Raw genomic sequence first — 26,051 nt, forward strand, 5'->3', positions numbered from 1 at the left:
TGATTTGCCACTTTTTCCAAATCTCTTCATAAATGTTACCTTACTCACACTGCAACAGCACATCCAATCATAAAAACTATTTGCCTCTACTTGTTCTTCTCTAACACATTCACTTCATAAAATTGGATTTTTTATAAGGCATTGACCCTGAGGAACATAATCCTTGTATTATGACAGGGTTTACTGTACTATCATAGTAAATATGTAATTCTTCTTCTTTCTTTCAACAAATCAGCCATATCCCACCGAGGCAGGGTGGCCCAAAAAGAAAAACGAAAGTTTCTCTTCTTAAATTTAGTAATAAAAATGTACAGGAGGGCCCCAATTATACGGCTGGTTAGGTTCCAGGCTACCGCCGTAAAGCGGAAACCGCCGTAAAGTGGAACACCCTTTTTTTCCACTTACAAATGCATACAAACACTAGATAACAAGTTTACACTAACATATATTAAGTTAGCAATAGAACCAGGCATCAAAAAACAATAAAAAAGTACAATACACACATAGTGCACTCATTACTTACCTTAAAATCTTTATAGTCTTAATCTAGGGTGAGACAAGTAGTATTTATTGTAAGAAATCAAGTGTGGTATGTATGGTAGTCAGCCAGGCTACCATACCAGACCACCCCACGCACACATACAATTCTATAATATTTAAGCATCCCAGAGCGATAAAATGTATATACAGTTCACTCATTACTTACCTTAAACAAACCAGGCGAAGGAAAGTTTTGTAAACGAAGTGTACACGTCTGGTTTGTGTACAAGTTACATTGTGTACAGGTTGTCTCTACATTGATACAGTAGAATAAATAAAGAAGAACACTCCCATTCTCATGTAACATCATTTTGAGAAGAAATGATGCTCTGAGTGAAGGCAATGGAAATAAGTCACTCTGACTTTTTTGGGTTATCCTAGGTCTCTACACATATGTTGTTATGTATGATAATCTATGTAACTGTATTTGTGTATACCTGAATAAACTTACATACATACAAAAGGAATAATTTTCTACAGTTACCCCCAGTAACACATTTTCTCTTATGTTAGATTAGAGAAAATGTTATTCTTGGCATCACTTGTACAAGTTATCTGGCTACCACATCTTTTATTTATTTATTTATTTATTTAGTAATTTAAGCATACATACAGAGGTACAAAAAATACAGGTAAGAGCAGCATGCCAAAGCCACTTATATGCATAGCATTACGGGCTGGCTTAAAATTAACTTAAGATTAACTAAGCAATGATGAAATCAGTGATAAAACATTATTGTAAACAGATAACTATAAAGCACAGGTCATATGGTTGCATGCATTGCTGTACATTCAGTCGAATGGAGTATTCTGTTAGGTAGTGTATTTAAAAAAATAACAAAGTTAGATTGGGTCCTAGGTTTAACATTTGTGTGATATAATTGTGAGTAACATATAGGATATACAATTTATAAGGTTCAGTTATTCAGTATTTATTTGGTTTTGGGTGAGTAAGTGATCTTTGATAAGAGACTTGAATTTATAAACAGGTAGTGTTTCTTTTATATTTACAGGTAATGAATTCCAGATTTTAGGGCCTTTTATGTGCATTGAGTTTTTGCATAGCGTGAGATGGACACGAGGAACATCAAAGAGTGATCTGTGCCTTGTGTTATGGTCATGTGTTCTGTTGAGGTTGGCAAGGAGATGTTTGAGGGGAGGGTTAATATCAGAGTTAAGTGTTCTATGTATGTAATAGGTGCAGTAATAAGTATGGATGTTTTGTATGGTGAGTAGGTTGAGTGTTTTGAATATTGGTGGAGTGTGCTGCCTGTAGTGAGAATTTGTTATCATTCTAACTGCAGCCTTTTGTTGGGTAATTAGTGGTCTGAGATGGTTAATTGTTGTTGAGCCCCATGCACAAATTCCATAGGTGAGATAGGGGTAAATAAGAGAGTGATAAAGGGCCAGGAGGGCTGACTGTGGAACATAGTACCGTATCTTCGATAGTATGCCTACAGTCTTGGAAATTTTCTTAGAAATTTGTTGTATATGTGTATGAAATTTGAGTCTATTATCAAGGTGGATTCCTAAGAATTTTCCCTCTGTTAGCTTTGTGATAGGTGATCTGTTTATCGTTATGTTAAGAGGTACATCTGTAGCTCTGCTACCAAACTGAATGAAGTAGGTTTTGTCAATGTTTAGTGTAAGTTTGTTAGTCCTCATCCAGGTAGATATTTTCTGTAATTCGGTGTTTACAGTATTTATTCTATTGTAGGGTGTATTTATCATCTTTTTATGTTATGTATCGTGTTTATTATATAATTTTGAAAAAAATATCATGGATGGATTAATGAAAATGTGTATATTAACGTAATATACAACATTTAATGAGACTGTGATTATTATTATTATTAGCATTTCTAATATGGTGTCACTTGTGCAAGTCGTCTGCTACCACATCTCATATTTATGTTTATTTATTCTATTGTGGGGTGTATTTATCATCTTTTTAATTTATGTATCGTGTTTATTATATAATTTTGAAAAAATATCATAGATGGATTAATGAAAATGTGTATTTAACGTAATATACGACATTTAAATGAGACTCGATGATTATCATCATCATTGCTAATATGACGTCTGGAGACATAAGACACTCTTACTGATTTTAATGTGTACCTGCATGCCAGCACAGTATGTAAGTTTATTTAAGTACAGGTATACGTAAGTATAATTATCAGAGTATATATAAAATATGAAATAACTTTTAAAAACATTTGAAATTTTGGAGTTTCCAGACAAAATGGAGAGACTTAGTGCTTACTGAGCTCACGAAGAATGTAAAAAAACAAGGTGGGGCGCGGTGACCGTATTAGAAAGTCAGGTGGAGGGAGCCATATAGCGAGTTTTGGTCATAATTTGAAATGACCGTATTAGCGGAACGCCGTAAAGCGGGGCCCTGCTGTAATTCTTTTATAAAATAATCGTAAGATAGGCTAACCTATACAGAATGCAAACAGCAAATCAATGACAATCATTCTAACACTCAACACTTTTTGAAATCATTTCCTTTCTTTCACAGAAGCCATAACCTCTTTCCGTCAAGCCATTAAAACTTATCTACAGCTGTTGGCAACTTGCGCCTTTTCCAGATATATAAATGAGACAAGTATTATCTTCCCTATCTCAGAATTTCTTACTAATATTATTCAATCTACAGCTCACTTGATCCACACAACCATTTCCCATTCCAAGTGCATTTGTTAATTCAGCAATAAGATTTTTGAGTAAAACTACACAAGTGCAACTAATGTGACATTCTTGTTAATACTTCAGAGATGATGAAGCTGCCTTTATTTTGCTTAATTGTGGTAGAGACAGCAATTAATGATGATTCAAGGCATTTACGTCTACAACACAATTAAGCAAAATAAAGGCAGCTTCATCATCTCTGAAGTATTAGCAAGAATCCTTCTCAAAACAATAAACCCTACCATTACATAGTCACTGCTGTTAATACTACACAGAAACATAACAGAGGAGGAACACTGAAACAGGTCTTCTCAAATCCAACCACTAACAGAAATATTTGTCTGACCTATTTATATGCTACCCAAGTAGTACTAATAGCTTTTATAATCATTTACTATGCAAAGTTGATTTTTCTACCACATGTATTACTACTGCTACTACCTCTAGTATTACAACCACTACACCTCACTCTAAGCCTATTTATACCCTCTGTGTCCATGTAGTTTGTAATGGCTTGATAAAGCTCCTGGAGAGTGAAACGGTGCCACAATAAAATGTCACATTAGTTGTACAGTGGACCTCCGCATAACGATCACCTCCGAATGCGACCAATTATGTAAGTGTATTTATGTAAGTGCGTTTGTACGTGTATGTTTGGGGGTCTGAAATGGACTAATCTACTTCACAATAGTCCTTATGGGAACAAATTCGGTCAGTACTGGCACCTGAACATACTTCTGGAGTGAAAAATTATCGTTAACCGGGGGTCCACTGTACTTGTGTCCTTTTACTCAACATATTGTCGGTAATTCTACCAACATTAATACAGCAATAAGACTGTTTTCAATCACTATCAATTACAGTTTTGTCACACACTTTACATGGTATACTTAAATTGTACACCTATAACTTTTGCACTTTGTTTCTCTCTAGAACATAAAAAGAATCTACATATGAAACTGTCTATATTAAAGCTTAATGTTACTATCCTAATGTATAAAGTCATCTTCTCAAATAACATCTAAGTGAATTTTTTTTGCCACATCAGCCATTTCTCACCAAGGCAGTGATCCAAAGAAGAAAAATCATTCAGCACTGTTCAGGCAACAACTGTCTTGCCAGAAATGTGCAGACATCACAGTTGAAATGACCCACTGAGCTACAACATTCCATCTCTCCTACAGAGAGAGTTCTCAATACTGCTCACTTCTACAACTCTAAGTCTGGTTAACTGGTTTTCCTGAATCCCTTCATAACAGCCTGTCAAATCCCAAAAGCTATTTGCCTACACTCACTTTGATCCAACATGATCACACATGCCTAATGTATATTTTTTTTTTTAACACACTGGCATCTCTCACAGGGGTAAAGTGACCAGAAGCATGGCAATACTACACTTTTGTGTCTAAATTTATAGGTAACATTGTTGATGATTTGTAAGTCAGACTTACTGCACACTCTGAGGAACTTCTAATGGGTCACCGAGAAGATCTGGCTGAGCTGATGCTTTATTCTTCTTGTTTTTCTTCTTATTTTTCTTTCCAGGCCTGATAAAGATCGACTCTTCTTCATCTAATACTGGCTTTAATATAGTAATTTGTGTAGTTTGTAAACTCTCTGGATCAATGGGTAAATTGGAAGCTGCTGGTGCTGATGACCTGTAAATATAATAAACATTTTAATTTTATCTCCATTTCTGTGTGCCTAATCTAAAGGGATGTTCAGTGTACGAACAGGTCTGCCTGTGCAGAGAAGGTTGGTTAAATCCCTTGGGATTTTTAACACCCATTTCTCAGCAAGGCATGTTGATCCCAAAAAGAAAATACTGTGCACACTTTCTTCTTCTTTCAACAAACCGGCCGTATCCCACCGAGGTAGGGTGGCCCTAAAAGAAAAACGAAAGTTTCTCTTTTTAAATTTAGTAATTTATACAGGAGAAGGGGTTACTAGCCCCTTGCTCCTGGCATTTTAGTCGCCTCTTACAACATGCATAGCTAACAGAGGAAGAATTCTGTTCCACTTCCCCATGGAGATAACAGGAAATAAACAAGAACAAGAACTAGTACAAAAATAGAAGAAAACCCAGAAGGGTGTGTATATATATGCTTGTACATGTATGTGTAGTGTGACCTAAGTGTAAGTAGAAGTAGCAAGACATACCTGAAACCTTCCATGTTAATGAGACAGAAAAATGGACACCAGCAATCCTACCATCATGTAAAACAAATACAGGCTTTCGTTTTACACTCACTGTGCACACATTATCACTAATTGCCTAGATGTCTCTCCTGGACACACACACACACACAAATATCCAATGATACAAAAAAGAAAAAAAAAAGTTAACCCTTTCAGTGTCAGTCCCATTGCACTAAGGCTTGAGAGCCAGTGTCTCAGTCCCATAGTACTACGCCAAAATTCTAGCACCTTCAAATCTGGTGGAAGAAAGCTGGTAGGCCTACATATGAAAGAATGGGTCTGTGTGGTCAGTGTGCGCAGTATAAAAAAAATCCTGCAGTACGCAGTGCATGAGAGAAAAAAACTTGTGTTTTTGGTTTAAAACAGCGACTTTGCAGTGTAATTTCATATGGTATTTATGCTTGTATTCTCATTTTCTTGGTCTCATTTGATAGAATGGAAGATGTATTACAGAACTGGAGATGATTTTGATTGGTTTCACGATGAAAAGTACCTTGAACTTGAGCTAATAGTAGTGGAAATGTTCAATTTCTGCCGATGTTCAAGAGTAAACAAATGACGTCACTGTCCAATACGTGTCCAACTGGCTAGTCTAATATGCAGTCATGAATTGGTTGACATTATTTATACAATTATTATAATAATGCAGTAGTCTGCATAACAGTAAATCTTCTATTTTTTGTGAGAATAAAAATTCAAAATTTAAAGCAAGAGTAATATAAGAGGGACCTAGAGACATGACTAATGAACAGAGAAAATATTATTTTAGTGCCAGGAATGTCTGCCTTGTTTATTCTGGACCCTATTTTGAAATTGGCATCTTTTGAAATTTGTGTGAAATTGGCCAAATTGCCAATTTCTGAACACTTTATTGGGTAGTTGAAATCAGTAAATGGGTGATTTCTTGTACTCAATCGATAGAACAAACAGAGTTCTAGCAAAATAGCTATGATCTCAGTCGACTGGAATAATGGAATTGGCCCAAAATAGGGCTCAAAGTGGGCGAAATCGCTGATGCGTAAATATCGCGGAGAGTGCAAAATTTGCAAGAGCATAATTTCGTAAGTTTTCCATCAAATTTTGTACTTTAAGTGTCATTACCACCGGGAAAATATTCTCTATCATTTCATAAAAAATAATAATTTTTTTATTTTTTAATTTTTTTCAAAAGAATGAGTGAGTTAAGGATCAGGGGGTCTCGACATTGAAAGTAAGGTTAAGTACAGCAGACTCTTACATATCACATTATCAAAATATTGCTAACAAAATTTTATTACCAAAATTACCCTTTTGGGAAGAGTGACTATGGGGCTATGTTTGTGTGTAAGGAAAGCAACCTATTTTCTCCCCTACTTATGTTCTGCCCTTTACATATCCCAATACTACAGTGACAAATTGAGATAACCCATGTAAAATGTACATGTCTACTAATATCACCTTCCAGTGTAGTAAAAAATCTCTTCTCCCACTTGTGTTTTTTTCCCTTAACTTTTCCCCTGCTTTCCACATTATAAATTGAATGAAAACTGTGTTACCATACTTTGTCCATTCTTTTGCCCTTACTTTTACCATTTCATCTTACCCACTTCTGGTGTAACTTTCACATGTACATGCTTACTTCAGCAAAATTTATTCTTATAATACTGTATACTAACCCTTTCTGTATAAATTACTAAATTTAAAAAGAAAAAAACTTTTGTTTTTTTCCTTTTTAGATCACCCTGCCTTGGTAGGATATGGCCAGTTTATTGGAAAAAAAAAAAATACTGTATCCTGTTTCTCAGTTAATAGCAACTGCTTCACTTACATAATACCCAGACTAGAAATAGATTTTTTGGAATAGACAAGGTAAAAAAAAAAATAACAGTTAAGGCTTGACGAAAACCTTAAATGTAAGGAGGAAATTTTACAAGATTCTAAACACTAAGGTTGCAGCACTCCCAGAGGGAGCATGTCAAAAAGATAATATAAAAAGTATTAACCACAAAATAAGGTCTGGTTAATATTACATTTAATAAAAGGGAAAGTAATACTTACTTTTCCTTATTAATGTTCGCACCATCATTGGTACCAGTTTTACTGTGGTCTGCTGTTAGTTCTGCTTTGCTAAATGCCTGGAAAAAAAAAATCAGGTTACATTACAGTTTAGGAAGGAATAAGAATATATAAGTAGACTAAGAACTAAACAAATCATCAGCCGGTAGTGAATAATGCATTAACCTCGAAAAGTAGGCTACAAAGTAAGAATTCTAAGCTTCAGTGTTACCATACATCTCATATCAGTTAAGCCACAACTCTAGATATAAAAGTATAAAACTCTTGCTTAACCCTTTCAGGGTCGACAGGCCCTCTCAGAGACGTGTTCACAGGATCAACCAAATTTCAAAAAAAAATAAAATTATTTTTTCTTATGAAAAGATAGAGAATCTTTTCCCGATCATAATGACGCCAAAAGTATGAAATTTGATGGAAAACTTACGGAATTATGCTCTCGTGAAGTTAGTGGTCTCGGCGATTTTGCCCACTTTGAGCCCTATTTTCGGCCAATTCCAGTGTACTTGTCGACAAAAATCATAACTATTTCACTAGACCTCCATTTTTTTCTATCGACTGAGTACAAGAAACCACCCATTTACCGATTTCAACTATCCAATACAGTGGTCAGAATTTAGCAATTTTGCCAATTTCACACAAATTTCAAAAGATGCCAATTTCCGAATAGGGTCCAGAATAAGCAAGAAAGACATTCCTGGCACTAAAATAACATTTCCTCAGTTCATTAGTCACATCCCCAGGCCCCTCTTACATTCTTTTGCTTTCCACTTTGAATTTTTATTCTCACAAAAAATAGATTTACTGTTATGCAGACTACTGCATTAGTGTAGAAATGGTATAAATTATATCAGCGCATTTGTAAAAGAATATTAGACTCACCAGTTGACGTGTATTGGACGCATAGCATGATTTGTTTACTTTTGAACTTTGGTAAAAATCAAATATTTCTGTTATTTTGAGCTCAATTTCAAGGTACTTTTCTTTGTAAAACCAGTCAACATCATCTCAATTTCTATAATATGTCTTCCATTCTATAAAATGAGACCAGGAAAACTAGAATACAACAATAAATACCATATGAAAATACAGTGCAAAGTCGCTGTTTTAATCCAAAAACACGGTCAAAGTTTTTTTTTTTCTCATTACGCACTGTGTGCTGCAGAATTTTTTTTATACCATGCACACTGACCACATAGACACATTCTTTCATATGTAGGCCTACCAGCTTTCTCTCACTAGATTTGAGGGCGCTAGAATTTAGGCGTACTAGTACGTCAAAAACCCTGGTGCGTAAGCCGTACTATTATTTTTTATTAACACACTGGCCGATTCCCACCGAGGCAGGGTGGCCCGAAAAAGAAAAATTTTCACCATCATTCACTCCATCACTGTCTTGCCAGAAGGGTGCTTTACACTACAGTTTTTAAACTGCAACATTAACACCCCTCCTTCAGAGTGCAGGCACTGTACTTCCCATCTCCAGGACTCAAGTCCAGCCTGCCGGTTTCCCTGAATCCCTTCATAAATGTTACTTTGCTCACACTCCAACAGCATGTCAAGTATTAAAAACCATTTGTCTCCATTTACTCCTATCAAACACACTCACGCATGCCCGCTGGAAGTCCAAGCCCCTCGCACACAAAACCTCCTTTACCCCCTCCCTCCAACCTTTCCAAGGCCGACCCCTACCCTGCCTTCCTTCCACTACAGACTGATACACTCTTGAAGTCATTCTGTTTCGCTCCATTCTCTCTACATGTCCGAACCATCTCAACAACCCTTCCTCAGCCCTCTGGACAACAGTTTTGGTAATCTCGCACCTCCTCCTAACTTCCAAACTACGAATTTTCTGCATTATATTCACACCACACATTGCCCTCAGACATGACATCTCCACTGCCTCCAGCCTTCTCCTCGCTGCAACATTCATCACCCATGCTTCACACCCATATAAGAGCGTTGGTAAAACTATACTCTCATACATTCCCCTCTTTGCCTCCAAGGACAAAGTTCTTTGTCTCCACAGACTCTTAAGTGCGCCGCTCACCCTTTTCCCCTCATCAATTCTATGATTCACCTTATCTTTCATGGACCCATCCGCTGACACGTCCACTCCCAAATATCTGAATACATTCACCTCCTCCATACTCTCTCCCTCCAATCTGATATCCAATCTTTCATCACCTAATGTTTTTATTATCCTCATAACCTTACTCTTCCCTGTATTCACTTTTAATTTTCTTCTTTTGCATACCCTACCAAATTCATCCACCAACCTCTGCAACTTCTCTTCAGAATCTCCCAAGAGCACAGTGTCATCAGCAAAGAGCAACTGTGACAACTCCCACTTTATGTGTGATTCTTCATCTTTTAACTCCACGCCTCTTGCCAAGACCCTCGCACTAGTACGGCCGAAACCCTGAAAGGGTTAAGTTTCAATGACCCTTACTAAATAATCTGACCCATTTGAGCATCCTTATCTTATGCCAAATGCTCACTTAGCAATATGAACCAATTTGCTAATCACAATCATTTCTAAAAGTTGTAGAACCAGTCACTAAGCTGCACAGTTCCTACATAACACTGCATGATGAACATGTCTAGTGGATTTCTTCAACCACACTGGCCATTTTCTAAGGTAGGCCAATATACAGTAGGAAAACAACTTCATCCTCACTAATTCAAACGATGTCTTATCAGGAGTGCTTTTGTGTATGTATGAAATTAGGATCAGGGATATTTGTTTTCACTTTAATTATTAGGTTTTGATTTATATATTGTTTGTTGACAGCAGTCTCGACCCAACACTTATGACCAATGGCTGATAAAAGAATTCCAATTTTTTGGTTAAAATTTCCTTGCATGATAAAATGAGGCATTGTTCATATCTATTTTTTATTATATCTTGTATCATCATCCTAGAATTATTTTTGAGTATTAATTTTGTTAAGTCCCAACTTTCTGAACACTTATTAGTAGTCACTATTTTATATGCAGCTTATTTAACTTTACATGTATAATCTTACTGTATAATGTTATCCTCTTTACTGAGGATTATATTTATAGTGAACTATAAATCAGCTTTGCTATTAAGTCTTAATTCTACCTTTGCATTAGTATTGTACATTGATTATGTATGAGTGAAGTGAAAGTGTTGAATGATGATGAAAGTATTTTCGTTTTTGGGATTTTTTCTTTCTTTTTGGGTCACCCTGCCTAGGTGGGAGACGGCCGACTTGTTAAGAAGAAAAAGAAAAAAATTCCCATATTTACTGCTAATTTTTTTTTTTAACATATTGGCTGTTTTCCACTGAGGGAGGGTGGCCCAAAAAGAAAGAAAAAACTTTCATCATCATTCAACACTCTCACCATCACTCATACATAATCACTGTCTTTGCAGAGGTGCTCAGATACGATAGTTTAGATGACCCTCCAAACTGCCAATAACCTAAATCCCTCCTTTAAAGAGCAGGCATGGTACTTCCCATTTCCAGGACTCAAGTCTGGCTAACCAGTTTCCCTGAATCCCTTCACAAAATATTACCCTGCTCACACTCCAACAGCTTGTAAGGTCCCAAAAACCATTTGTCTCCATTCACTTTAACACGCTCATGCATGCATGCTGGAAGTCCAAGCCCCTTGCCCACAAAACCTCCTATACCATCTCCCTCCAACCTTTTCAAAGATGACCCCTTCCTCACCTTCCTTCTGCAATAGATTTATATGCTCAACAGATTTATATACAAATATAGCTGTTTATTCTTAAGACCAGGTATTCTAAAATAATTTTTTAACTGAGAGATGAACAGATAATTGAGATTTTTTACAGAAGTGACTTGTTTGTAGATGAGCCAAAATGAAAAATCAAAAGAGCCAAAATGAAAATTCATAACAATAAAAACTGTCTGGCATATCATACAAGATTTAGCTCATGTGAAATAAGACACATGTGCAGTATTAGGATATTTGAACAAGAGAATATTTCATCACAAATGGCTTCTTCAGTCCTGAAGAAGCCATTCATGGTAAAAATGTTTCCTAATTATATCTTAACCCTACATGTGTTTTATCTCACATTTGTTGCCACTATTTTAAACTATATATTACCCATTTGGTTTATGTGTATCATATGATGGTTATACTACTATTGGGTACATCAACCCTGTTGAGAACTCAGCAAGTCATTCTGTTCCATTCTGAAGAATATATTGACATCATTATTATTTTTGTGGAAAAATGCTAAAGCCACTGGAGCATCTGGGGTTTGAGAGGTTATCAGATTTAAGGAAAGGGATGGCAACTTCACTTTCATGGATCAAGAACATTTCACTGTCATGAAAGGAGAATATGGTTTCAATGAAAAATTAGACACATACAGTATAATGCAATCCTTTATTGACTATCTTTATCTAGGCAGATTTGTTTGCGACTTTATAAAGCTCACTGTGTGGGCAAAACATAGTCAATAAAAGTATAGCGATATACTGCATTTGTGTCTATTTTTCCATCGTGTTGGTATTTTATACCGTTTATCTCTGTGTTTCACCGAGTTGAGAACCAAGCTTACCTCATCACCGCATGGTGCATCTTCACTAAAGCTTTCACTTTTACACTTCTTTTTCTCTCGTGCTTCTGCAAGTCTAGAGGTCTGAATCTTCTTCTCCTTTTTTTCCCTTTATAATAGGAAAAATGTGAAAAAGATAAATTGGTGCTAGTATAATAATTATAAAGAAAATATGTGCAAAATGAACACCATATAAGGATAAGTTTTTACAGTAGACTGTAGATAGATAACGGGACAAGTAGACAAGTGGAAATAAAGACACTATTAGCAGGAAATCTTAACATTAAGACATTTCACTCAAGGGCTAGCTTAAAGTGAAACAATGTAATTAAAGGATTCCCTAATACTAGTGTCTTCAATTTTACTGCAGTGTTCTAATCAAGAAAAGCTTTATTATGTCAACAAAGGAACAACAAAGTAAGAGCTTATAGATCTTACTGCAAAAGAAGCAGGTGTAAAGGAGGATTAGACAGAAGTGTGCTGACAAGGTGAGGTGTAGATTAAATTGGATCTATTACATGTAATGGTTTGGCTATACTCATAATTAATCTTTTAAGAGATGAAGTAAAGTGAAATGCCTCTTGGTTCTGTTCTATGGTGTTGCTCCATGTCATAGCAAACAACATCAATGTTGTGTGTATCAATGTGGAGTAAACGTGCTTTACTGAGAGAAGTAAATAACAAAAAAAGGCACAATACCGTGACTGGAATGATACACAAATAATCCGCACATAGAAAAGAGGAGCTTACGATTATATGGATTAAAATAAGGGTTGGATGCAAAAAGTGGGTTATATTAATTGTTTATACACCTCAAGAAGAGAGGAGAGAGAGAAAGATTTTGGGAGATGTTGGTGAGTATTCAGGGAGCTTTGAACCAAGTGAATATTTTTAGGAGCTCTTAAATGTTGATGGAGAGAGAGAGAGAGAGAGAGAGAGAGAGAGAGAGAGAGGGGGCAGTGATTTCATGCATTAGCCAGGAAATTATAGCATATTTTAGAGGTGTGGAAGTGCTGGATGTGACTGTGGTGGAAGTGCCTGAGGCAATGGGTAAAATGAAAGTGATCAAAACAGCTGGAATTGATGGGATTAAGGCAGAAATGTTTAAAGCAGGTGGGGATGTATTTTTAGAGTGGTTGGTGTTTTTGTTCAATAAATGTATGAAAGGGGAAGGGGTGAGGTTCCTAAAGATTGACAGAAAGAGAGGATAGCGTCTTTGTATAAAAGAAAAAGGGATAAAAGAGCGAGTAAAAATAATAGGGGAATAAGCCTGTTGAGTGTAGGTAGTAGGTTGGTAGACAGCAACCGACCAGGGAGGTACTACTATCCTGCCAAGTGAATGTAAAATGAAAGCCTGTAATTGTTTTACATGATGGTAGGATTGCTGGTATTTTTTCTGTCTCATACACATGCAAGATTTCAGGTACATCTTGCTACTACTACTTACACTTATGTCGCACTACACATGCATGTACAAGCATATATATACACACCCCTCTGGGTTTTCTTCTATTTTCTTTCTAGTTCTTGTTCTTGTTTATTTCCTCTTACCTCCATGGGGAAGTGGAACAGAATTCTTCCTCCGTAAGCCATGCGTGTTGTAGGAGGCGACTAAAATGCCGGGGGCAAGGGGCTAGTAACCCCTTCTCCTGTATATATTACTAAATGTAAAAGGAGAAACTTTCGCTTTTCCTTTTGGGCCACCCCACCTCGGTGGGATATGGCTGGTACGTTGAAAGAAGAAGCAGCAGCCTGTTGAGTATACCAGGTAAAGTGTATGGAAGAATTATTATTGAAAGAATTATGGGTAAGATGGGGAGCAGGATCACAGATAAATAAGGTGATTTCATAAGGGTACGGGGAGGTGTAGATCAAGTGTTTACATTCAAGCACATAAGTGAACGTTATTTAGATAAGGGTAACAATGTTTTTGTTGCAATTATGGATTTAGAAAAGGCATATGATAAGGTGGATATGGAAGCAATGTAGCAGATGTTGCAAGTGTATGGAATAGGTGTTAAGTTACTGAAAGCAGTTAAGAGGTTTTATGAGGATAGTGAGGCTTAGGTTTGGATATATAGGAGAAAGGGAGACTTTTCCAGTATAAATAGACCTTAGACAGGGATATATGATGTCACCACGGTTGTTTAACATGTTCATAGATGGGGTTGTAAAAAGTGAATGCTAGGGTGTTGGGGAGTTGCACTAGATGAAGCAAGTGTTTGCAGTGATATAGGGTATATAAGGGGTACTAGGATATGGGAAAGTAAAAAGTTAGTTGCAATTATGGATTAAGAATGGATGTAAGGACTGAAGAGCAATGTTGCAAATACATGACAGCAATTACAGTTCTCAAGCAATTTAAATTATCTAATCACAAAACAGAAACATTTTTCCTCACTTTTTTTTTTGCTTTGAAATGGGCAGCCCATTTTTCTTCTCTTTTTTATCCTTTGCAAGTTCATTCTTGAGCTTGCTAGTTTCATCATATATTCGGATACTGCAAATTTTGCCAGTGCAGTCTGGTGTTATACATTCCATTCCCAAGAAATCCTGCAAATTTGAAGTTAGGAAGCAATGATGTAATAATTATTCATTACAGAAACAAAAACAATGTCAAACTCTTATCAAATCATGACTTAAAACTCAATTACTGACTAAATCATTTTCAAAATAATAACTCGTTTTTTAACGTTACATCGGTCGTTTCCCACAGAGGCAGGGTGACCAGAAAAAGAAGAAACAATTATCCTCACTCACTCCATCACTGTCTTGCCAGAGGAATGCAGTTACTATAGTTCAAAAACTGCAACATATCTCATTCCTCATTCAGGGTTCAGGCACTGTACATCTCACCTCCAGGACTTGAAGTCTGGCTAACCAGAGCAGGGTAATATTTAGTGAAGGGATTCAGGGAAACCGGTTATTTTCATATAGTCGGACTTGAGTCCTGGAAATGGGAAGTACAATGCCTGCACTTTAAAGGAGGGGTTTGGGATATTGGCAGTTTGGAGGGATATGTTGTGTATCTTTATACGTATATGCTTCTAAACTGTTGTATTCTGAGCACCTCTGCAAAAGCACTGATAATGTGTGAGTGTGGTGAAAGTGTTGAATGATGATGAAAGTATTTTCTTTTTGGGGATTTTCTTTCTTTTTTGGGTCACCCTGCCTCGGTGGGAGACGACCGACTTGTTGAAAAAAAAAAAAAAAAATTATTAATATGGCATCCTCAAAACTAATTTTAATGTGTACCTGCATGCCAGCACAGTGTGTAAGTTTATTTAGGTGCAGGTACACATAAGTATAATTATCAGAGTATATATATATATATTTTTTTAACAAGTCGGCCATCTCCCACTGAGGCAGGATAGCAGATGAACAAGGAGGCTTTAGGAAAGGTAGGGGGTGTGTAGACCAAGTGTTTACAGTGAGACATGTAAGTGAACAGTATTTAGACAAGGCTAAATAAGTTTTTGTGGCATTTATGGATTTGGAAAAGGCGTATGACAGGGTGGATAGGGGGGCAATGTGGCAGATGTTGCAGGTGTATGGTATAGGAGGTAGGTTACTGAAAGCAGTGAAGAGCTTTCACGAGGATAGTGAGGCTCAAGTTAGAGTATGTAGGAAAGAGGGAGATTATTTCCCAGTAAAAGTAGGCTTTAGAGAAGGATGTGTGATGTCACAGTGGTTGTTCAATATATTTATAGATGGGGTTGTAAGAGAAGTAAATGTGAGGGTCTTGGCAAGAGGCGTGGAGTTAAAAGATAAAGAATCACACAAAGTGGGAGTTGTCACAGTTGCTTTTTGCTGATGACACTGTGCTCTTGGAATATTCTGAAGAGAAGTTGCAGAGGTTGGTGGAAGAATTTGGTAGGGTATGTAAAAGAAGAAAATTAAAAGTGAATACAGGAAAGAGTAAGGTTATGAGAATAACAAAAAGATTAGGTGATGAAAGATTGGATATCAGATTGGAGGGAGAGAGAATGGAGGAGGTGAATGTATTCAGATATTTGGGGGTGGACGTGTCAGTGGATGGGTCTATGAAAGATGAGGTGAATCACAGAATTGATGAGGGTAAAGGGTGAGTGGTGCACTTAGGAGTCTGTGGAGCCAAAACCTTTGTCCTTGGAAGCACAGAGGGGAATGTATGAGAGTATAGTTTTACCAATGCTCTTATATGGGTGTGAAGCATGGGTGATGAATGTTGCAGCGAGGAGAAGGCTGGAGGCAGTGGAGATGTCATGTCTGAGGGCGATGTGTGGTGTGAATATAATGCAGATAATTTGTAGTTTGGAAGTTTGGAGGAGGTGCGGGATTGCCAAAACTGTTGTCCAGAGGGCTGAGGAAGGGTTGTTGAGGTGGTTTGGACATGTAGAGAGAATAGAACGAAACAGAATGACTTGAAGAGTGTATCAATCTGTAGTGGAAGTAGGGAGGGGTAGGGGTCGGCCTAGGAAAGGTTGGAGGGAGGGGGTAAAGGAGGTTTTGTGTGCGAGGGGCTTGGATTTCCAGCAGGCATGCGTGAGCGTGTTTGATAGGAGTGAATGGAGACAAATGGTTTTTAATACTTGACGTGCTGTTGGAGTATGAGCAAAGTAACATTTATGAAGGGATTCAGGGAAACCAGCAGGCCGGACCTCGAGTCCTGGAGATGGGAAGTACAGTGCCTGCACTCTGAAGGAGGGGTGTTAATGTTACAGTTTTATAAACTGTAGTGTAAAGCACCCCTCTGGCAAGACAGTGATGGAGTGAATGATGGTGAAAGTTTTCCTTTTTTGGGCCACCCTGGCTTGGTGAGAATTGGCCAGTGTGTTAATAGTAATAATAAAACAACTTTAAAGCACTTGAAATTTTGGAAAGTTTCCACACATAATGGAGAGATGCAGTGCTCACAAACCTTATAGAGAATGTAAACAAACCTGGTGGGGTGTGGTGACCATATTAGAAAATCTGGTGGGGGGAGCCGTATAGCAAGTTTAGGTCATAATCTGAAATGTCCGTATTAGCGGAATGCCACAAAGCAAAACGCCGTAAAGCAGGGCCCTACTGTACTTTGGTATTACTGTGACTAGTATAATATTCAACAATTCAAAGCTACAAACTCACTTTATCAGACATTCTGCCAATGCCTTCATCCAGTTGCTCCTTGTGAGCCTTCCAACAACACGGATGGTAGCTGACTGTGCAGTACTCTTCACATGTCACATCTAAAAATCCTTTGAAATCGGGGTCACTGTAATGTAAATATATAAATATATTTTATGCCATCTTAGATTAAACAAACTTAAATGGGACATTATATGGTTTATCAGTGCAAGGAAAAAATTTACTTGTATAAATTCTGAATAAAATTATTAAGAATGAGAGCTGGATTAGGTTAGTATAGTATTTCCAGGGTAAATTCCAAACTTTTAACGCAATGCACTCAAGTTAGTGGAGGGCATAGGAGACACAAGTATACCAACAAGTATTTTTAGCTGTCCATATGACAATTTATGTAAGTCTTTTTTTTAAATTAAGGCAGGGATCAGAAGTATGACTGTACAAATAGCAACCTTACAAGGCAATTAAACAAACATCTCAAGAAATGTTGGGGTACTGTACCACCCAAGTGAAAAGATTATAATGTATATCCTATCACAGTGAGTTTGACCGCTGGTGTAGTCAAGGTCATGAGGTCGAGCTCATGTTATGAGTGAAGCTTTTCTTTTTTAATTAGGAAGTACAATGCCTGCACTTTAAAGGAGGGGTCTGGGATATTGACAGTTAGGGGGGACTTCTAAACTGTCGTATCTGAGCGCCTCTGCAAAGACAGTGATTATGTATAAGTGAAGTGAAAGTGTTGAATGATGATGGAAGTATTTTCTTTCTGGGTCACCTAGCCTCAGCAGGAAACATGGCCACCTTGTTGGGGGAGAGAGGGAGAGAGAAAAAAAAAAATGGGTAGTAGGTTGGTAGACAGCAACTGCCCAGGGAGGTACTGCGGTCCTTCCAAGTGAGTGTAAAACGAAAGAAAGCCTGTAATGGTTTTTCATGATGGTAGGATTGTTGGTGTCTTTTTTCTGTCTCATAAACATGTAAGGCTTCAGGTATGTCTTGCTACTTCTATTTACACTTAGGTCACACTACAGATTCCTTTTTTTTATTTTCAACAAGTTGGCTGTCTCCCACTGAGGCAGGGTGACCCAAAAAGAAAGAACATCCCCAAAAAGAAAATATTTTTATCATCATTCAACACTTCCACCTCACTTATACATAATCACTGTCTTTGCAGAGGTGCCCAGATACAACAATTTAGAAGCATATATAAAGATATACTATAACATATCCCTCCAAACTGCCAACATCCCAAACCCCTCCTTTAAAGTGCAGTCATTGTACTTCCCTCTGGGTTTTCTTCTATTTTTCTTACTAGTGCTTTTTTTTTTCTTTCTTTTTTTCAAGAAGTCGGTCGTCTCCCACCGAGGCAGGGTGATCCAAAAAGAAAGAAAATCCCCAAAAAGAAAATACTTTCATCATCATTCAACACTTTCACCTCACTCACACATAATCACTGTTTTTGCAGAGGTGCTCAGAACACAAGAGTTTAGAAGCATATATGTATAAAGATACACAACATATCCCTCCAAACTGCTAATATCCCAAAACCCCTGCTTTAGAGTGCAGGCATTGTACTTCCCATTTCCAGGACTCAAGTCCAGCTTGTCCTCGTTTATTTCTCATCTCCATGGGGAAGTGGAACAAAATTCTTCCTCCGTAAGGCATGTGTGTTGTAAGAGGTGACTAACATGCTGGGAGCAAAGGGCTAGTAGCCCCTTCTCCTGTATACATTACTAAAGTTAAAAAGGGAAAATTTTGTTTTTCTTTTTGGACCACCCTTCCTCGGTGGGATATGGCCGGTTTGTTGAATGATGATGATCTATCACCCTGCCTCAGTGGGAAACAGCCAATGTGTTAAAAAAAAAAAATAATTGAATAGCCCAGAGGTCAAAAATCATGAAGGAAAGATGCAACAGACTAAAGCTCTTCCATCAGAACAGTAAAAGAAAGGACCTGAAGGAGAACCCTTTCACCATTTTTGAAGTTGTCCACATGTACATTACTTTCACGATTTTCAAAGTCTTTATGTCCACAACAATTTCTCTCGACAAACTAAAGTGCCTGGCATTTAACTATAATAAATCTTCATTTAAGTTATTAAATGCTGTAAAGAGTTTTTATGAGGATAGTGAGGCTCAGGTTAGGGTGTGTAGAAGAGAGGGAGACTACTTCCCGGTAAAAGTAGGTCTTAGACAGGGATGTGTAATGTCACCATGGTTGTTTAATATATTTATAGATGGGGTTGTAAAGGAAGTAAATGCTAGGGTGTTCGGGAGAGGGGTGGGATTAAATTTTGGGGAATCAAATTCAAAATGGGAATTGACACAGTTACTTTTTGCTGATGATACTGTGCTTATGGGAGATTCTAAAGAAAAATTGCAAAGGTTAGTGGATGAGTTTGGGAATGTGTGTAAAGGTAGAAAGTTGAAAGTGAACATAGAAAAGAGTAAGGTGATGAGGGTGTCAAATGATTTAGATAAAGAAAAATTGGATATCAAATTGGGGAGGAGGAGTATGGAAGAAGTGAATGTTTTCAGATACTTGGGAGTTGACATGTCGGCGGATGGATTTATGAAGGATGAGGTTAATCATAGAATTGATGAGGGAAAAAAGGTGAGTGGTGCGTTGAGGTATATGTGGAGTCAAAAAACGTTATCTATGGAGGCAAAGAAGGGATGTATGAAAGTATAGTAGTACCAACACTCTTATATGGGTGTGAAGCTTGGGTGGTAAATGCAGCAGCGAGGAGACGGTTGGAGGCAGTGGAGATGTCCTGTTTAAGGGCAATGTGTGGTGTAAATATTATGCAGAAAATTCGGAGTGTGGAAATTAGGAGAAGGTGTGGAGTTAATAAAAGTATTAGTCAGAGGGCAGAAGAGGGGTTGTTGAGGTGGTTTGGTCATTTAGAGAGAATGGATCAAAGTAGAATGACATGGAAAGCATATAAATCTATAGGGGAAGGAAGGCGGGGTAGGGGTCGTCCTCGAAAGGGTTGGAGAGAGGGGGTAAAGGAGGTTGTGTGGGCAAGGGGCTTGGACTTCCAGCAAGCGTGCGTGAGCGTGTTAGATAGGAGTGAATGGAGACGAATGGTACTTGGGACCTGACGATCTGTTGGAGTGTGAGCAGGGTAATATTTAGTGAAGGGATTCAGGGAAACCGGTTATTTTCGTATAGTCGGACTTGAGTCCTGGAAATGGGAAGTACAATGCCTGCACTTTAAAGGAGGGGTTTGGGATATTGGCAGTTTGGAGGGATATGTTGTGTATCTTTATATGTGTATGCTTCTAGACTGTTGTATTCTGAGCACCTCTGCAAAAACAGTGATAATGTGCGAGTGTGGTGAAAGTGTTGAATGATGATGAAAGTATTTTCTTTTTGGGGATTTTCTTTCTTTTTTTGGGTCACCCTGCCTCGGTGGGAGACGGCCGACTTGTTGAAAAAAAAAAAAAAAAAAAATCTTCATTTGTTAATTACACAAATTTCGGGTATTAAAACTAATCACCACATTTCAGTGCCTCTTCACAGTGATTTTGAAACAAAATGGTCTTATATCTTTAATACAATTAACTTACGTGTACTGACATTCACTATCTACTGCCTTCCCATATACAAACATTGTTCTATATATCTTTCAACACTTTCTTTCAACACACCAGCCGTATCCCACTGAGGCGGGGTGGCCCAAAAGGAAAAACGAAAGCTTCTCCTTTTACATTTAGTAATATATACAGAAGAAGGGGTTACTAGCCCCTTGCTCCCAGCATTTCAGTCGCCTCTTATGATATGCATGACTTATGGAGGGAGAATTCTGTTCCACTTCCCCATGGAGATGTTCTATATATAAATACTTTTATCTCTGCTTCTTTCTGACTTTATGATCATAAGCCACAAAGAATGGTTAATGCCCCTTTTCAAAGGGGCATTAACCATTGTTGGTGTAAGGTAAAATGTGTCAAACAGTGTAAGTGTGCCAAGTGTGTAGGTAAAGTAGATGATTAAGATAATTACTGTACACAGGCTCTCGCATGTGATGACATCTATGGAGCTCAAAACAGATACTCCTGGAAAGTAATGGTACAAAGTGCCAATAGAGAATTTTAGCCATGATAATCTCGTGGCTGTAACAGGATTATTATTCTTATTTTTTTTTTTAACAAGCTGTCTGTTTCCTACCAAGGCAGGGTGACCCAAAAAAGAAAGAACCACTTTCACCATCATTCACACATAATCACTGTTTCTGCAGAGGCACACAGATACGACAGGATTATTGTCACAAAATTTAATCCAGTCACTGTATAAGCAGCACATGCATCTGAGGGATGCATCAGTGCTTTGCTTATTCAGCCAATTTAAGATAATTGATATATCACTTTTTACTGTATTACCTTTTATAGTACATGTATGTCAATATTCCATTGTATACTGATATTTGCTAACTTACGTAACATAAATTTCTTCCTTGGCATATGCATGTGCCTGAGTGGCAATGCAGTCTTTAAAACGGCATCTAGCCTTTGGTGTTTGTCTCGATGAAGCTGCTCTTCCCACAAGTTCTCTAGCATTATCCTGTTGGAAAAATGCATATCATTATTATTAACACGAGGCGGTGATTTGAAAAAATGACACTCACCAAATTTCTCTTTTGTGAAAAATCATCAACAAACCTCTGCAACATGATGTAAACCAGTAAGTCCACCAAAAATAGCCAAGAAACATTTGGAACTTTTTTTTTTCCTAACAAGTTGGACATCTCCCACTGAAGCAGGGTAACCCAAAAAGAAAGAAAATCCTCAAAAAGAAAACACTTTCATCATCATTCAACACTTTCACCTCACTCATACATAATCACTGACTTTGCAAAGGCACTCAGATACGACAGTTTAAAAGTCAACCTCCAAATTGCCAATATCCCAAACCCCTCCTTTAACCCCTTGACTGTTGCAACCCCCAATCCTGAGGTGTCTCCTGGTGTTGCAAAATTTAAAAAAAAAAAAAAAAAAAAAAAAATCTTATGAAATGATAAGAGAATTTTTTCCTGATTGTAATGACACCAAAAGAACAAAATTTGATGGAAAACTGACGGAATTACACTCGCAAAGTTAGCAACCTTGGCGATATTTACAAATCGGCGATTTCGCCCACTTTGAGCCCTATTTTCGGCTAATTACATAGTTACAGTCGACCAAACTCATAGCTATTTCTTTAGAACTCCGTTTTTTCTATCAATTGAGTACAAGAAACTGCCCATCTACCAATTTCAACTACCCAATAATGTGGTCAGAAATTTGCAATTTGGCCAATTTCACAAAAATTAAAAAATACGACAATTTCAAAATAAGGTCCAGAATGAACAATGCAGACATTCCTGGCTCTAAAATAACATTGTTTTTTGTTCATCAGTCACGTCTCCAGGCCCCTCTGATATTACTTTTGCTTTCTACTTTGAATTTTTATTCAAACAAAAAATGCAGACTACTGCAATACTGTAATAATTGTACAAATAATGTCAACCCATTCATGACTGCATTTGAGAATGGCTAATTGGACATTTATTGGACAATGACATCATTTGTTTACTTTTGAACATCGGCAAAAATCAAACATTTCCCCTAACTTGAGCTCCATTTCCAGGTTCTTTTTATAGTAAAACCAATCAAAATCACCTCTACTTCTATAATATGTTTTCCATTCCATCAAATGAGACCAAGAAAACGAGAATACAACCATAAATACTATATGAAAATAGACCACAAAGTTGGCATTTTCACTAAAAAAAAAAAAAAGTTGGAGTTTTTTTTTCCTCATTATGCACTGCATGCTCCAGAATTTTTTTTTATATGGTGCACACCGACTACACAGGCCCATTCTCTCACATGTGGGCCTACCAGCTTTCTCCTGCATGATTTGAAGCCGCTAGAATTTATGAGTACAGTGGTCCCTCAATAATCGTCCGGCTTGAAAGTCGTCCATTTCGGAAATAGTCCTGTTTTTTCGTCAAAATATTGGCTCGGAAATTGTCTGGTAACTCGCTAATAGTCCTTCGTCCCGGACGTGTACTCGCGGTCTGAGCCGCCTCGGCCTTTCCTTCCCAGCCAGTGTGCCATTGTTTACCAGTGAGCGACGGTCCCTTCACGTGCTCCAGCGAAATATTTCATAATATTTCATTTATTTTAGTGCTTGCAAGTTATTTAAGTGCTAAATAAGCTACCATGGCTCCAAAGAAAGCTCCTAGTGCCAAGCCTTTGGTAAAGAAGGTGAGAAATACGATTGAATTTAAGGAAAACATCATTGAACAATATGATAGTGGCGTACGTGTGGGCGAACTGGCCAGGATGTATAACAAATCCCGTACAACCATATCTTCCATCATAGCCAAGAAAAAGGAAATCAAGGACGCTGTTGTTGCAAAGGGGGTAAATATACTGACAAAAATGAGATCACCAGTACTCGAAGATGTTGAGAAGTTATTATTGGTGTGGATAAATGAGAAACAATTAGCAGGAGACAGTCTTATGACGTCGCTTATTTGTGAAAAGGTTAGGCAGTTGCATGACGATTTAGTAAAGAAATTGCCTGCAACTAGTGATGATGTGAGTGAATTTAAGGCCAGCAAAGGCTGGTTTGAGAGATTTAAGAAGCGTACTGGCATACACAGTGTGGTAAGGCATGGTGAGGCTGCCAGTTCGGACCACAAGGCAGCTGAAAAATATGTGCATGAATTCCAGGAGTACATAGAGGCTGAAGGACTGAAACCTGAACAAGTGTTCAATTGTGATGAAACAGGCCTCTTTTGGAAGAAAATGCACTGCCAGGACACAAGCCTATGAAAGACAGGCTGACGCTAATGCTCTGTGCTAATGCTAGTGGGGATTTCAAAGTGAAGCCATTACTAGTGTACCATTCTGAAAATCCCATTGTGTTCAAGAAAAACAATGTTATGAAGAGTAAATTGTGTGTGTTTTGGAAATCTAATAGTAAGGCATGGGTCACGAGGGAAATTTTTGTAGAGTGGTTCAATGAAGTGTTTGGCCCTAGTGTGAAGAATTACCTCCTGGAAAAGAAATTGGATCTCAAGTGCCTCCTAGTAATGGACAATGCACCTGCTCATCCTCCAAACTTGGATGACCTAATTCTGAAGGAGTTTGGGTTCATCACAGTAAAGTTCTTGCCCCCAAATACCACTCCTCTCCTCCAGCCCATGGACCAGCAGGTCATTGCAAACTTTAAAAAACTCTACACCAAAGCAATGTTTGAAAGGTGCTTGAATGTGACCTCAGACACTCACTTGACCCTACAAGATTTTTGGAAAGAACATTTCAGTATTCTCCATTGCGTAAGCCTTATAGGTAAGGCTTGGGAGGGATTGACTACCAGGACTTTGAACTCTGCTTGGAGAAAATTGTGGCCAGATTGTGTCCACAAGAGGGATTTTGAAGGGTTTGGGGCTGACCCTGATGAGCCTATGTCAGTTGTTAACCCTTTGACTGTCGCGGCCGTATATATACGTTTTACGAGGTGCCGTGTTTGACGTATATATACTCATAAATTCTAGCGAGGTAGTAGGTTGGTAGACAGCAACCACCCAGGGAAGTACTACCGTCCTGCCAGATGACTGTGAAACAAAAACCTGTAACTGTTTTGCATGATGGTAGGATTGCTGGTTTCTTTTTCTGTCTCATAAACACGCTAAGATAACAGGGATATCTTGCTACTCCTACTTACACTTTGGTCACACTTCACAGACACGCACATGCATATATATATATACATACATCTAGGTTTTTCTCCTTTTTCTAAATAGCTCTTGTTCTTTTTTATTTCTTCTATTGTCCATGGGGAAGTGGAAAAGAATCTTTCCTCCGTAAGCCATGCGTGTCGTATGAGGCGACTAAAATGCCGGGAGCAATGGGCTAGTAACCCCTTCTCCTGTATACAATTACTAAAAAAGAGAAGAAGAAAAACTTTATAAAACTGGGTTGCTTAAATGTGCGTGGATGTAGTGCGGATGACAAGAAACAGATGATTGCTGATGTTATGAATGAAAAGAAGTTGGATGTCCTGGCCCTAAGCGAAACAAAGCTGAAGGGGGTAGGAGAGTTTCAGTGGGGGGAAATAAATGGGATTAAATCTGGAGTATCTGAGAGAGTTAGAGCAAAGGAAGGGGTAGCAGTAATGTTAAATGATCAGTTATGGAAGGAGAAAAGAGAATATGAATGTGTAAATTCAAGAATTATGTGGATTAAAGTAAAGGTTGGATGCGAGAAGTGGGTCATAATAAGCGTGTATGCACCTGGAGAAGAGAGGAATGCAGAGGAGAGAGAGAGATTTTGGGAGATGTTAAGTGAATGTATAGGAGCCTTTGAACCAAGTGAGAGAGTAATTGTGGTAGGGGACTTGAATGCTAAAGTAGGAGAAACTTTTAGAGAGGGTGTGGTAGGTAAGTTTGGGGTGCCAGGTGTAAATGATAATGGGAGCCCTTTGATTGAACTTTGTATAGAAAGGGGTTTAGTTATAGGTAATACATATTTTAAGAAAAAGAGGATAAATAAGTATACACGATATGATGTAGGGCGAAATGACAGTAGTTTGTTGGATTATGTATTGGTAGATAAAAGACTGTTGAGTAGACTTCAGGATGTACATGTTTATAGAGGGGCCACAGATATATCAGATCACTTTCTAGTTGTAGCTACACTGAGAGTAAAAGGTAGATGGGATACAAGGAGAATAGAAGCATCAGGGAAGAGAGAGGTGAAGGTTTATAAACTAAAAGAGGAGGCAGTTAGGGTAAGATATAAACAGCTATTGGAGGATAGATGGGCTAATGAGAGCATAGGCAATGGGGTCGAAGAGGTATGGGGTAGGTTTAAAAATGTAGTGTTAGAGTGTTCAG

At 37.8% G+C, this 26,051-nt stretch overlaps 1 protein-coding gene across 15 annotated transcripts in view; it reads right to left on the bottom strand.

Moving 5' to 3' along the window:
• LOC128700178 (E3 ubiquitin-protein ligase TTC3) overlaps positions 1-26,051 on the bottom strand; it is a 323,006-nt gene that overhangs the window by 120,050 nt on the left and 176,905 nt on the right. For all 15 annotated transcript variants that reach the window (XM_070100694.1, XM_070100699.1, XM_070100700.1 and 12 more), the window contains 6 exons: positions 21,600-21,724; positions 17,165-17,291; positions 14,457-14,608; positions 12,059-12,164; positions 7,474-7,550; positions 4,689-4,895 (listed from right to left, as the gene is read on the bottom strand). In XM_070100694.1, coding sequence (XP_069956795.1) covers positions 4,689-4,895; positions 7,474-7,550; positions 12,059-12,164; positions 14,457-14,608; positions 17,165-17,291; positions 21,600-21,724 — 794 coding nt within the window. The remainder of the gene's footprint in view (positions 1-4,688; positions 4,896-7,473; positions 7,551-12,058; positions 12,165-14,456; positions 14,609-17,164; positions 17,292-21,599; positions 21,725-26,051) is intronic.

Source organism: Cherax quadricarinatus, chromosome 74 (assembly GCF_038502225.1).
Source record: "Cherax quadricarinatus isolate ZL_2023a chromosome 74, ASM3850222v1, whole genome shotgun sequence".
NCBI lineage: Eukaryota > Metazoa > Arthropoda > Malacostraca > Decapoda > Parastacidae > Cherax > Cherax quadricarinatus.